We start from the raw sequence: 14,739 nt of genomic DNA on the forward strand, positions 1-14,739 counted from the left end.
CTCCACACTGGTGCCCATGGTGGGGGTCCCGTCCTCCTATACTAGTCCCTGACACTTCTGACTTTCACAAGGCTGCCCACCTGGCCCAGCTCCTGCTCTTCTCCCTGTCAGCCAGCCCCTCCTGCCAGGTGGTCTGGGGTCCCTTTTATGTCTTTCCTGCGGCGTCAGAGCATCAAGGACTGGCCCTTTGCCCACACGATGGCTCCGCCCAAGTGCCCTCCCTGCCTCTGTCTCTCTAAATGTTCCCACTCCACTTCCACCCCCTACCCTAGAAGCCTTCTTTGAGAACCAAGGCCACGCTCTGGGTCACCAGGTCCCCAGACTCTTGTGCAAAGCTAAAACACATCCTGGTGGATCTACATCGCTTGCAGGCACCTCCGGGGACAACGCCATCCTATCACTGCAGTGAGCTCCATGGGGACCGGCCTGGTCACCTAGCATCTCTGCCAGACTGTCCTGTCCTGAGCCTGAGCAAGAACCGTGTTCACGTGACATGGCCTGCTGTGTCAGAAGCCACAGCCCAGTTCTTGGCTCCCTTTCTATGGCCTTGTCAGAGACAATGCTGCTATCCTTTGGCTTGTCAAAGATAGATTTTTATTGTAAAAATTTTTTAATGTTATTTTATTTTAATTAATAAAATTTAAAAATAGCCTTAAAACAGGATTTATTGATCTCCTCATCCTGTTATCTGAAGCCATGTATGTCTGAAAAACCTATTTTTTTAACCTCTAGGTTTTATGTGTGTGGATCTATCTATCTATCTATCTATCTATCTATCTATCTATCTATCTATCTATCTATCTATCCATCTATCTATCTACCTATTCAAGTCCAGATCTGACTATGTACTCACTACATAATGCAGGCTGGCCTCAAACTCGTAGTAATCCTCCTGCCACGGCCTCCTGAGTGCTTGGATTACAGGCATGAGCTTTCATACCTGGCTAACCTCAGGTTTTAGGGCAATCATTTAAAGCTCTGAATTCTGGCATAGCAACATGTTAGTGATAACCTTTCATCTCAGCACATAGGAGGCAGAGGCAGAGGCAGAGGCAGGTTGATCTCTGAGTTTGAGGCCAGCCTGGTCTGCATAGCAAGTGTTGAGCCAACCAGATGTAGAAGGAGGCAGAGGGCAGAGAAAGAGAAAGAAAGAAAAGGAAGGGAAACAGGTATGGCAACAAAGGAGGGTCAGCCCAAGATCGAGATCTCATGGGCATGGTGACATGTCCTTGAGGTCCCAGCTGCTTGGGAGGATGAGGCCAGGTGTTTGACACCAGCCTAGTCTCAAGCAAGCTGCAGTTAAATAGAAGAAAAACGTTAGTCTGTTCTGTCACACAGAGCTAACCCTAGCTGACACTTTGCTGAGATGTTCATCGTGGATGCTGTCTGACTTTCCAGGATGTTATGTCCTGATTAGCCCGTCATAAGTTGAAAACAAATACACGACTTTTTATTCCCGCTTTATTGATAATATAATAGACAATTAAGACTTCTCAAAGAGACACAGTGGCAGATCAGAACTAAAAGTAAGAAATCCTTATTCTTAGGGGGCTGTCAAAGCCTGAGGGCATCTATTCTTGAGTATGTTTTTTTTGTTTATTTGGGGTTTTTTTTGTTTTCAAAACAGGGTTTCTCTGTATGACAGCCTTGGCTGTCATGGAACTCACAGGCTGACCTTGAACTCACAGAGATGCACTTGTCTCCCAAGTGCTGGGATTAAAGGCATGAGCCACCACAGCCTGGCAAGTAGGTTTGTTTTGAGATTTAAGAACTGTCAGGACACTCGCAGTGAAAGTAAGTCAGCCTGACGTGGCAGAGATAAGGAGATTGCTGTGGTATTTAGGAATAAAATAACCCTAAAAAATTGTACTGAGCCGGGCATTGGTGGTGCATGCCTTTAATCCCAGCACTCGGGAGGCAGAGGCTGTCGGATCTCTGTGAGTTCGAGGCCAGCCTGGTCTACCAAGCGAGTTCCAGGACAGGCTCCAAAACAATACAGAGAAACCCTGTCTTGAAAAACAAAAACAAAAAAAAAATTGTACTGAAATTAAAAATTCATAGAAACAGTATACTGAGTTTTCAAATATAAAATTCACTGTATTTTAATAAGTTTATTTGTACACTATGCAGTCTAGATGATTTTAATATCCAACCTTGAAACACATCCACCAAAGGAGATACATAATTGCCTCTCATAGATGAAGAAATGCAGATGTCGTGACGATTGGGACAAGAATAAGCGGCTGATGTATCTGGAGAATGTGGCACAGGAGCAGAGTGTTTCCATGGAAGTCCCACGGGGCTTTGTTTGTTTGCTTTTGACCACCTCCATCCAGTCCTTGTCGTCCACGGTCCATTCTTATCACCACACCAGCATTGCATATTACCACACGGTGTCTACTGAGGACTCTTCACCCCTTGTTTCCAGGAGATGCCACCCTTGACCCCGGGAGGAATAACACAGCGAACACAGCACAGCAGGGGTGGGGGTCAGCAGCAAATCAGTGCAGACGGTGCTTGTCAAAGACGTGCGGGGGGGGGGAGGAAGATGCCCTGTGGGGTTGTAGAAGTGTGCAGGCCTGGCGGGGAGACGGCTGGGAAAGGCTTCCTGAAAGAAGAGTGCGCAGCTGAACCGCGTACCCAGGGAAGGGTACAGCCTAGACAGAAGGCTCGGGGAAAGGCTGGGTCACACCGCGCAGGTAGCGGACCTCGAGGTGTATTCCAGAGCAATGTACTTCCGCATTTACCTTGTGCACACAAGTGTTATGCAAGGAGGTAGTGGAAGATTCACAGGGAGTGCTGGGACGAATGTGGTGAGAAGGATGAAATGAAGGAGTTTGAAATTTTAATGCAGGAGATGATGAGCTGTCAGTTAAGGCTGGAAGGTGGGGATGGGACCGGCGGCAGCAATTCCAGGCAAGCTAAAATGTTTCTATTCCTGGCTGCAGCTTTGAATACTGGCGTTATTCTTTTCTCTTTTCTTATGGGGGCTGGAGGTCCTCAGCTTTTATTTACCTATCTGGTGTTCAGCCTGGACCTGGGCCATTTCTCCTTTGAGGAGGGTAGGTTTTGCTGAGGTAGTTGAGTGCCAGGGAGAGAAAATGCGTCCGCAGTTGAGATCTGGAGAGCTAAGCAACCAACAGGGAAGAGAATGGGCTAGAAGCTAAGCCCACTGTTTGAGGAAGTGACTGTCACTCAAGTCCTGTTACTCTTACTGTGACAGAATTGACATAGAGTAGTTATTTCTCAAAAAGTGTCCAGCTCCTCCTATCTGTAGCATTTACTACCAGATCCTCTGCAGGGAAATGTGGAGCATTCACCTAAGATTGCTTTCCTAGCTGTGTCCAGGAAGAACAGAGGACACAGGAAGGGGAGGAGTGGATGTACCCCTGGGGTCCTGTCACAGCAGAAAGTGTCCACACACTTTCAAATGTTTATTATTTGTGTGCATTTGCCGTGTGTGTTGGTGATGGTGAGAGGGAGTCAGAGGTCCCTCCCCAACCCACAGCTGGAGTTCCAGGCAGTTCTGAATTACCTGATAGGGGTGCTGGGAATTGAACTCAGGTCCTAGTCCCTCTCCAGGAAGCTGTTGGTTGAAGAGGAGGACCTTTCCCTACTAAACCTCCAAACAAGTTCTCAAGGTACCAAAGAATAAAAAGGAACGGAAGGAATGGCCAGGGTGCTTGCCTAGTGTGTGTGAGAGCCTAGATTCTACCCCCATCCTGTCCACAAATTTGAATAAGTAAATAAATTAAAATGTTTTTGGTTTTGGTTTAATGTGGTTTGGTTTTGGTTTTTTGAGACAGGTTTCATTTTGTAGCCTAGGCTGGCCTCAGATTTGTGATAATCCTCCTGCCTCAGCTTCCCATGTGTTGGTAATATAAATGTGAAACACCACACCTGACATAAAGAAATAAATGGAAGTGAGTCCCGGAGCACGTGGGTGGTTCAGAGTGTTCAGTATGCCTGTCTGTCTGAGGCCTTTCATGGTGGATGGTTGAGGAAAGGATCCCACCAGGTCTTCTGTGGATCTTTCTTATATACAATGAACTTAGAGGAAGGGTCTAGACTAAAGAGTGATGGTTCATGAAAAGCATCCACACCCCAATAAGCCTCTCCACCCATGCAGCAATCCAGATCAGACCAAATCAAACAGAATTAGAAAAAGCTCACGTTTAATGGATACAGTGCTCCTGGATGGCCTTCCAGTCCCCCAGAGAAGAGACGGGAAAGAGAGACCAGAAAAACCACAAGTCTGCTCTCTGGGGGACAGTTTAAATACCCTGTGGGAGTGGTCTTGAGTATCTCTAGGGGAGGGGTTATCATTTGGCAGACTTTCTGAGATGCAGCAGGGTTTAAAGGGAGATGAGGGAGGGGGCTTGGGTGGAACTTCCAGCATAACACTCCAGACTCTTTGGGTAGATGGATGCCAGGGGCTGGGGTGAAGCTTTCACCGTAACAGCTCCTACTCATCATTTCTCTTACTCTAATATATATATTAGAGTACATATATATATATATATCCCCACTGGTTATGGTCGTGAATGAGTGCTTTTGCCTTTAAAACAAAACAAGCTTACAATTAATATGCTTATTACAAATACCCAAGTGTTGGATGTGATGGGAGATACCTGTAATCCCATAATTAGGGAGGCTGAGAAGGAAGGATCAAGAGTTCAAGGCCTCAGCTGTCGAGGTGGCTTAGTGGGTAAAAGTGCATACATCACAACCCTGAAGCCCGAGTTAGATCCCCGGAACCCATCATGGAAGGAGATGATCAAGTGTGAAAAGCTGTCCTCCACACTCATGCCATGACGCGGGCACACATGTAACAACAGCAATAATAATAAGAATTTGAAGAACAGTTTAGTGCCAGCACAGACTGCATAGTAAGTTCAAGGCTAGCCTGGGCTGCATGGTGAGATCTTGTCTCAAAAACAAAAAAGATCCTAGTGATTCCAAGGTGTCTAGAGTAAAAATGATATTCCCCTCTTATCCCTCCCATCTCTGTAGGTCTTTAAATTTTCCTTTAACTTTCCTTAACAGTGGCAAGTGTTCTCCATGATCTCTCACAGGATGAATAAAACATGAAGCCATGCTGTTAGACTGCTGTCTTCAGCACCTGGCCAGTCCCACAGAATAGCTGGACAGCAGCTCCTTCCTTTTCCCTGGCAGCTCATTTAGTGTTTCAGAGGGGAAACTGTTAAAGACCCTGTCCAGAGATATTCCCCCTAAGTCCCTCAGTTTATAGGTGAGTCCCAGAGAAGTGAGGTGACACATTTGAAGTAGACAGACTGAGCCCTGCTTCCCTGAGCATTCCATGGGCAGCATGGTGTGTTTTGATCCATGGAAGTCCATCTTGATAACATCCTGTGAAGCTGGGGCTGGTGTGTGCGTGTGTGTGTGACTGAAGTTTGGGAAGTTGCTTAAACTCATGTGTAGAGGTCTGCAACCCAGGGCTTTCTTACTTTGCATTCAGTGCACCCTGAATTAACTAAGGGGCTGTCCCGTGCCAGGTGTTGTGGGAGAGTCAGCCTGGCCTGGGTCTTGCTGGCACCCTGTGCAGAGCAAAGGGCCCTACAGACCCTCATCATCCTTAGAAAGGGTGCAGATCGCAGGTCTGGGCCATGAGGTCTGGGTTTCTGTGTAACTGGACACAGACGGAAGGAGACCTCAGACTTGCTCTGGGGCCACTGACTCCACGTTCTCATGCCTCCCTGTCCCTTTGCCCCATAACCCCTCCCTCCTCCCTGGTTCCGTGTCCATTTTTCTCCATCTGTCCCACACAGTGTGCCGTTCCTGTCCCCACTGTCACATTACTATCCTTCCCCGTCACATGCTCTCCTTCATTCCAATGCAGGCGTGCTGGTCACCATGACAACAGAGACAGGCCCCGATTCTGAGGTGAAGAAGGCTCAGGAGGAGACTCCACAGCAGCCTGAGGCTGCTGCAGCTGTGACCACACCGGTGACCCCCGCAGGCCATAGCCACCCGGAGACCAACTCCAATGAGAAGCATCTGCCCCAGCAGGACGCGAGGCCTGTTGAACAGGTGTGTACTGGGGCCTGGGATGTCCCTCTTCCCACCCCACTTGTCCCCCTGGTCCAGCTATTAGGGCCCTAGTGTTTTCTCAGCAGGGAAGAAAAAAGGAGATACAGCTACACTCATGACTCTGGGCTGGGGCATGATGGTCATTTTACAGTTAATCCCCCCAGTCCCCAGAGGGGAGCTGTCATTTCCCCTGCTTTATGTTGAGAGGGTCTGTGGCACAGTGTGGCATACCCAGATCCCCAAAGTCACATAGTGATAAGACGACAGAGGTGGAGGCCACACCCGGAACTGATTCCAGATACAGTCCTGCCAAGTTTAGTCTCCTGCCTTTTCACTCAAGCCTGGCAAACCTGGTGAGACCCTGACAAAACTCCTCCCCGGAAGACTCTAGGAGACTGCAGGACATACTGAGCCCTCCATTTGCACCTCCCTAATTCATGGCAGGTCCAGAGAGGCCGGGACTTGGCCACACTCTTGGAGGGAGCCAGCTCCTCCCTCCATTGCAATCACCACAGCTCTCGGCTCCTTGCTAGATCTAGTGACAGTTAAGATGGGACAGAGCATTCAGATGCCCTGATGAGTCACATGCTGTTCTAGGGAGAGGGACAGAGCAGCTTGACTTTAGTTCTCTGGACTGCTGCTGTCCCCACAGGCTGTCCACGGCAGCAGTAGTCGTAGTAAGACAGACCCCTCAGCCCCCATGGAAACATCACATCTCTACCCATGTACACCAGTCCCAGCCCCCAGGACCCGGAAGGTCTTGGAAGGTAGCACTTCTTCCTTTAGGCACTTCTTGGCCTCAGCCACCCAGTTACTTCCTGTTGCTTCAAGTTGGCTGACTTCTTTTCTTGTTGGTCCCACAGAACCTAGATATGGAGGATAAGGACTACTGTGAGGCCGATGGCCTGTCGGAGAGGACCACGCCCAGTAAGGCCCAGAAGTCACCCCAGAAGATTGCCAAGAAGTTCAAGAGTGCCATCTGCCGAGTCACTCTGCTCGATGCCTCCGAGTACGAGTGTGAGGTGGAGGTAGGGAGCACCCAGGGCCATATGCCACACCCCAGGCTGGCCTCAGTGCCAGGCTAGCTCCTGTGTGTCTTGAGTCCAAGCCAAATCGGAGGAGGACCAACTGCGGTGTTCAGAGGGATGGCTTGGCCTGGCGCTCCCCTGTACAGATGGTGACACCAAGGTCCAGAAAGGGTCATTCATCACTGTTGCAAACCAAATTAAGACCCACAGACTGGCACCAGGCAAAGGTGTCTCAGGGTGACTGCGCCTTGGTAAGAATGTCACCATTCAAGGGCTGATGAGCAGGGCTGACCACAGAAGGGTGCCACACTGTGATTCTGAGTTACAGGCTCACTTGGCATCTTCTCTCCCTCTCATCCCCAAGCCTTAGGCCTTCAGCTTCTTCTCTGGCTTTCTGTCTAGAAGAAATCTCCAACATGCTCCCAACAGGTCCATGGTCTTAGGGAGACCCTGGCGGGGCTTGTGAGGGAGACCTAGGTGAGGTGGGCATTAGAGACTTGGACAGTGGCAGGGGTGCTAAGGTCCTGCCCAGCCACAGGAGGCTCATGGGAGCTTTTTATTTGTCCTGGAGAAGCTGGGTCAGCCCCTAGCCCCACCTGAGGGTGCACCAGCCTTACAGTAGCTCTTCTCTCTCCCTCAGAAGCACGGCAGGGGTCAGGTGCTGTTTGACCTGGTCTGTGAGCACCTCAACCTCCTGGAGAAGGACTACTTTGGTCTGACCTTCTGTGATGCTGACAGCCAGAAGGTACCTGGCTAGGGGTCTGCTGGCGGGTGGGAAGGGGGGCAGTCCTTCAGTAGGCATCCTCCGTTTGTATATCAGCTGCTGTAACCACTCAGCTCTGCCAGCTCCCCACCCCCAGTCTTTTCTAAGGTACTCCCAGACAGGTAACTAGAGAGCTATGATGTGGCTGTGTGGGTTCCCGGGGGAACAGAGCAGTCCTCAACCAATGCCTGGGCAGGGGTGGGGCATGCTGCCTCACTTTCCTTCTAGCTATAGCTGTAGTACCTGGCCATTGTGGCTGTCTCAGGGCAATGCCAGCCCTGAAGAAATGACCAAACCCTGCTGGGAATCCAGGCCTCACTTTCTAGTGCCAAGTAAATAGACTGAGGCAAGAATTTCCCCGTGATAGTCTGTGGCTGGCCACTTCCGGGTAGCCATCTCTTCCAGTCCCACTCTGCCCACTCCTCCATCTCCCTTCTCAAGGACGGATCTTTGATTCTCTTCCAGAATTGGCTGGACCCCTCCAAGGAAATCAAGAAGCAGATCCGGAGTGAGTACTTGCTTGTGGCTGTGCTGTGTGGATGGGTGGGCAGGGCTTGGCTGTAGTGCTCCCACCTGCTTTGAAATGTGCTCCTGGATCCCCATACTCCTTTGCCATGCACGGCAGCTCTTAGAGAAGGCAGGGTAGGAATGATGTGGACATTATTTTATAGGTAACAAGCCTGAGGCCCAGACAACAGATGACAGCACAGAGCCACACTGCAAATTAGTAAAGAAACTGTAAATGCATTCAGGAGATCAGCTTTGCAGAGTCATCTGGGACATGGGGACAAACAGATGAGCTGGAAAGATCTAGCCTTCTGTCCAGGGATGGTGGAGTGACTAGCAACCCTTAACTCAGGTCTGCAGAACGGCAGCTGCTTATGTAAGGTCACAGAGCCAAGTGCTGGTGGCGCCAGTCCTGAGCCCTGGCCTTCATCTTGTTCTCTTTTCAATGCCCCGGGAGGTGGCAGATGACGGGTCAGCAACCTGTCTTTTCTGGCCCAGAGAGAAGCATGTTGGGAGGGATGAGAAAGCTTTCAAATAGTGGAAGGAGGAGGTTGGTAGCCTCAGCAAATGGGCCTGCAGAAGGTGAAGAGCATCTCTGCCTCCATCTCAGGCCCCACACACCCTGGATATGCTTGGGCTCTGCAGGGTTGTGCTCCCTGGCCCCTGGCTGGGAAGCTGTAGCGGAGTCTGTTGCCATGACAGCAGGCATCTGGTCCAGGGAAGCCAGCTGACTCTACAGGAGGGGGCTTGACGATGTTTTCCTGTAGGTTCCTGACAGTTGGTGACAAAGAGACAGGCACACAGGCAGAGCCTGTTTCTGTGGGTCAGCAGGGTTCTAGGGCTGAATTGTAGGCTGTCTTCCAGTGGTGCCAGCCCTGCTGGGAGGCCAGCCTCTCAGGCCTTGAAAGAATTGGTACAGATACATGCAGCCAAGTTGCAGAGTTTAATAAAGACCAGTAGTCTGGAAAAGAGAGGCAGCCAGGCTGAATGACCAGGCCCTAGGGTCATTCCCCAGAGCAATCCTGGAGACCCTGCCCACCAGGCTTGATATATAGACTGTTGTTCCTGTGACAGCTCAAGCCATGGCCTTCACATGGCCTTGATCCTTAGGAAGTGCCTCCCCTAGAGGACTGGGGAACTAGCTTAGTAGGCAAAGTGCCTGCCGCCTAAGCATGAGGGCCTGAGTTCAGATTCTCAGCACTGAGTAAAGCCAGCAGAGCATCACAGGTCGAGTCTAAGGGCTTGCTGACCAGCCAGTCTAGCCGCATTGTTCAATGAGAAACTGGTCTCAGAAAATTAGGTGAAAGTGGATGGCTCAGTACTCGTGCAATGTAGGAAACACTAATTGGACGCAGGTGTAGTAGAGAGAAAAAGGAGGACATGAAGGTGAGAAGGAGGCATTTGAGGCGTCGGGGGAGCAGGGATGGCTATGATCAAGATACATGGTATATATGTATGAAATTGTCAAGAATAAGAGATGACTTGGTGGTTAAAAGCACTTGTTGCTCTTTCAGAGGACCTGGGGTTGATTCCCAGAACCCACCATCTGTGACTTCCGTTTCGGGGGAATCTGATGCCCTTTTCTAATCTCTACAGGCACTGCATGCATGTGGTGCACTTAATACACAGGCAAAACTCTTATATGTATAAAATAAAAGTAAATCTTTAAAAATAATAGTAACAGCTGGGCCATGGTGGTGCAGGCCTTTAATCCAAGCACTTAGGAGGCAGAGGCAGGTGGCTCTCTGTGAGTTCAAGGCCAGCCTGGTCTACAGAGCAAGTTCCAGGACAGCCAAGTCTACACAGAGAAGTCCTGTCTCAAAAAACAAAACAACAGTAATTACTACTACTACCACTACAACTAATAATAATAGTAATAATAATATGGTAGATAGCATTAGAGAAAGATATCAGCCTCTGGCCTCCACATGTACAAGAACAAGGTGAATACACACACACACACACACACACACGCACGCACGCACGCACGCATGCACACGCATACATGCACGCACATATACATTCACGCACGCACGCAAGTACGCACGCACACACATGCCCCTTCTCTATTAGAGCTTTGTCTTGTGCTCGCTTCAGCAGCATATATACTAAAATTAGAGCTTTGTCTTTGTCTCAGTCTCTGAATTGCCCACCTGTTCATCCCAGTCCTGTCCTTTGGGACTGCAAAGGAGTTTTGCCTCCTTTCTGTTATTGGTCCATCTCCTCAGCCTTGATGGCGGCTTCATGAGCCCTTGTATCCCAGGCTTCTGAGATAGGTGTCTTTCCGCTCAAGTCTCATTGCTGTCATCTAAGACACCTTGGACAGTTCTTGAGTCACTGATTCATAAACTATGAGGGACAGCAAAGTGACACGCCCTTAGACATCGCCAGACACAGTGGCTGCTTTCTTCTGGACACAGCCTGGATTTGAATTCTAGCTCAATTTTCTTGTGCTTCGTAACTGTTCCATGCCTCAGTTTCCTGACTGCAAAGTGGGGTCGTGATAGCACAGCTTTGGGGTTGCTGAGAGGGCGAAACGGGTATGGCGCTCACACAGTGCACCCAGCATGCACTAGCTCTGAGCACTGCTCACTGGCCCTGCTCTTCTTCCGGGGACAGGGCTTATGTCCCTTGAGGCTTGCCAAGAGTCTTTGTGATTAAGAGCCTGGGCTGTGGGGCCGGATGACTAGAGTTTGGAAACCGGTTCTCTGTTACCAATTAGTTGATTGATCCTTAAAATCTTTGTCAATGAAAAGGAAACTCTGTTTGGGAAGGTAGCTTACTGGCAGAGTGATTGACTGGCACGCTCATGGCCCTGGGTTTGATAACGAGTGCTGAAAAAAACCCAAACGACAACAACTAAACCAACCAACCAATCAATGAAAACCTCGCTCTCAGGGTGATTATGAAATTTAAGTTCCTATGCCGGTGGGGAAAGCTGGTCACCTTTGTTGCCTGGGCTTCCATGTTCTCAAAATTGTGGTTTAGTGAAGTTGTTCAGTGCATACATGTGGCATGCAGGCTTACTTTTATTTTTATCTTCTTTCCCATTGTTAGCTCTCAGCTCTCTCAAGAAAAGTATTTTATTATGTGTGTGTGCACCTGCATGTGTGTGTGTGTATATGTGTATATGTGTATGTGTTGTGTGTGTGTGTGTGTGCCACAGCACATGTGGAGGTCAGAGGTCAATTCTTAGGAGTTTCTTCTTACTCTGTAGGTTTCAGGGATCAAACTCAGGTCGTCAAACTTTCATGACAGGTGCTTTTACCTTTTACCCCTTGAGCCACCTCGATAGCCTACTCCCAAGTCTGTTAGCCTGGGCTGAGAGTTTCCTTTTCCATCAAATGGGAATGATGTGATTGGATTGCCTCAGAGAGGGAACTGTATGAACGTTGCTTCCCAGGCTACTGCATCAAGGACAGCCGCTGGGATGATGTGGCCTCTTTGACCTCTCTTGCCTTTTCCTCTTAGGCAGCCCCTGGAATTTTGCCTTCACAGTCAAGTTTTACCCTCCTGACCCTGCCCAGCTGACAGAAGACATCACAAGGTGAGGACCATGAAGAGAGGGATAGATGCTCTGGTCCTGTGGAAATGTGAGTGGGGCCGGGCATGCTGGCCCTGGGAGACGGAGGCCCCGGGAGGCTCTGCCTGGTGGGAGTAGTAAATGCAGATGCCTTCCGCAGGCAGGCCATCTCAGGAAAGTAGAGAGCATGAGGAAAGCAGGACCCACATGCAGCTGACTGTAACCCCAGAGAAGGTGTCAGAGGGGTCCCTGGGGCCCATCAAAAGGACAGATGTATCTAAAAGGTTGTTGTGGTCTGGCTGCATGGCTTCATCAGACTTGTGCTTAAACCTGGTGCCTTGATTCAATCCCTGGAATGTATGTAAAGACAGGAGAAAAAAGTGCCACAGAGTTGTCCTCTGACCTCTGCATACATGTCCTAGCATCATTACCCCCTCCCCTGCCCTCCCACCTCACACACACACACACACACACACACACACACACACACACACACGCTGCTAATATTATTTTTAATAATTAAAACGATTGCTATCAGGCTCTGGGACGTCACTGGCCTGTGGGAATTGGGCCTGAAAGTTGAGTGAAGTCAGGTATTTATGTATTTGTATTGGAAAAATCTTGGCAAATCTTGACAGTGAATACAAGTTTTTTCTAGCCCCAGTGGGAACCCTCTGTGGGTCAGGTGACCTGGCACAGGGGTCTGAGGTTCTGCATGGAACACCAGTTTGTGGTGTTGAGAGGGGAGGAAGAGAGGCTTGCGTGTGGGAGTTTGGTGTCCTCTGTGTAAGTCGGGCGTGTGGAGATGAAAGGAGATGTGTGAGCCCCGTGGAGGCCCCTGGGCTGCCGGGTTGAACATGAGCCATGTAGGTTCAAGTGACCTGAGGATTGTCAGTGGGGACAGAACATCCTTCAGGGTGGGAGCTTGCGTGGCTCATCCTGCCTCTGGAAAGCAGAGCAGGGAGAAGCCCCTCTCTTTAAGTCCTGTCAGAAACATGGCCTCGGTACATGATACCCACTCTGTCGCCATTCACATTGTGGGCCTTACACCCGATAAGACGTGGGCTTGGAAGCTGCCCTCGCTCTCTCCCACTGGGCCCTTTTCTTTCTTTTTTCTTTTGTTCGAGTACTGGACTTGAACCTAGGACCTTGTGCATGCTAGACTAAGCACTCGGCAGGAGCTGTTTCTCCAGTCCTCTTTTTATTTAAAAGATTTTAGTATCCATTTTTCTTTATGTGCACATGTCTGTGTGAGGTTATGCCACCTCTATAGGTGCCTGTAGAGGCCAGAAGTGGGTTTCAGATCTCCCGGAGTTAGCAATTCCGGCAGTTGTGAACCACCCTACGTGGGCTATGGGAACAGAACCCAGGTCCTTTGGGAAAGCAGTATGTGCTCTTAATCACTGAGCCGTCTTCCCAGTGCCACTTTTTAAGAAATTCTGAGACAATCTCACTAAGTTCCCTGGGCTGCTTTGAACTTCTGGCCCTCCTGCTCCAGCCTTTTTAGTCTGAAGTTATAGGCCTGAACAGGCAGACCTGGATATCAGGTCCATTTTTAATGCCTGATACCCCTTGACTAAGCAATATATCAAGTTCAAGATGCTGCCTCTGGCCTTGGGAGAGATGACAGACGTTCCTGGAATGGAGCAGGCCTGAACAGGCAGACCTGGATATCAGGTCCATTTTTAATGCCTGATACCCCTTGACTAAGCAATATATCAAGTTCAAGATGCTGCCTCTGGCCTTGGGAGAGATGACAGACGTTCCTGGAATGGAGCAGGACCCAGGCCTTGGCTTCATTAGCCCCACTCTAAGCCATGAGATTTGCTTGGGGCCAAGGTGACAGCAGCCATATCCCAATCCAGAGCTTCAGGCCAGCACAGCCTCCAGGGTGTGTCCTCAGTGCCAGACCCTGGGTCTCGGTCTTCCAGGGACACCAGGAGGAAGGTTAGCTCTGTCCAGCACAGATGGACCCAGAAGGTAGGGTCGTAGGAGCAGCTGATTTAGTCAAAAATAGTGAAGCCCAAAATAAACTGGTCAGAATGATAAATTGATTGAAATGAAGGATTGGCTGGAGTGCTGGCAATGATTTTCGAATTTTTAGACTCTTGAACAAAATGTCACAGGCCTGTGCTGAATTCCTGTGATGTGTGAGTGGTGGCAGATGACTGTACTCGGTCTTTGCCAGGGGTTTGCTTCCGGACTTTGAAATAATGTCACAGAGCACTAAAGATTCTACTAAGTCGAAGTCACTTTGAAGGCAGAGACTTGGGCGGCTAGGAAAACATTGGCAAACCATGGCAGAAAAGGGCAAGGAGACGCCCTGGCTGATGATGTAGCAGCCTGTGCCTTACTTCAGTGAACAGTGGCTGCAGAAGTGGTAGCAAATGACTTAAATGGAAAACACCGTCAAACTGAATGTACAACAGTCACAGTCTGGTGACTGGAAATGCTTCTCTAGACTGGAGGCAGAAGAGTTTGGGGAGAGGGCCAGCAAGATGCTTCAGTGGGTAAAGGTACTTTCCTCCAAGCCTAGTGACCTGAGTTTGATCCCTAGGACCCAAATGGTAGAAGGAGAGAATCTGCTCCCAAAGTTGTTCTCTGACCTCTGCACACTCTGTGACCTGCACCTGCTTCCTGTGTGCGTGCACACACACACACACACACACACACACACACACACACACGCTGAATCAGTGTAGAAAAGCAGTTTGGGCAGAGCGTTGGTCACCAGGTCCATCTGGGCTGCGGGCTGTGGTTCAGAGGTTAAAGTGCATTTGGAGAGCTGTGCTGGCATGGAGACATTTCTTAAGTTGTGCTGCTGGGTGTAACAAAGGGAGCTCCAGAATCAGATGTAGCCTTTGATA

At 49.6% G+C, this 14,739-nt stretch overlaps 1 protein-coding gene across 14 annotated transcripts in view; it reads left to right on the forward strand.

The window, feature by feature from the left end:
- Positions 1-14,739, forward strand: part of Epb41l1 (erythrocyte membrane protein band 4.1 like 1) — a 127,476-nt gene that overhangs the window by 68,846 nt on the left and 43,891 nt on the right. For all 14 annotated transcript variants that reach the window (XM_040732885.1, XM_040732886.1, XM_040732884.1 and 11 more), the window contains 5 exons: positions 5,861-6,051; positions 6,915-7,079; positions 7,720-7,824; positions 8,308-8,350; positions 11,821-11,896. In XM_040732885.1, the coding sequence (XP_040588819.1) occupies positions 5,875-6,051; positions 6,915-7,079; positions 7,720-7,824; positions 8,308-8,350; positions 11,821-11,896 (566 nt within the window). In that variant the 5' untranslated portion in view covers positions 5,861-5,874. Of the gene's footprint in view, positions 1-5,860; positions 6,052-6,914; positions 7,080-7,719; positions 7,825-8,307; positions 8,351-11,820; positions 11,897-14,739 lie in introns of those variants that run through there.

This window comes from Mesocricetus auratus, unplaced genomic scaffold, assembly GCF_017639785.1.
Source record: "Mesocricetus auratus isolate SY011 unplaced genomic scaffold, BCM_Maur_2.0 Super-Scaffold_100028, whole genome shotgun sequence".
NCBI lineage: Eukaryota > Metazoa > Chordata > Mammalia > Rodentia > Cricetidae > Mesocricetus > Mesocricetus auratus.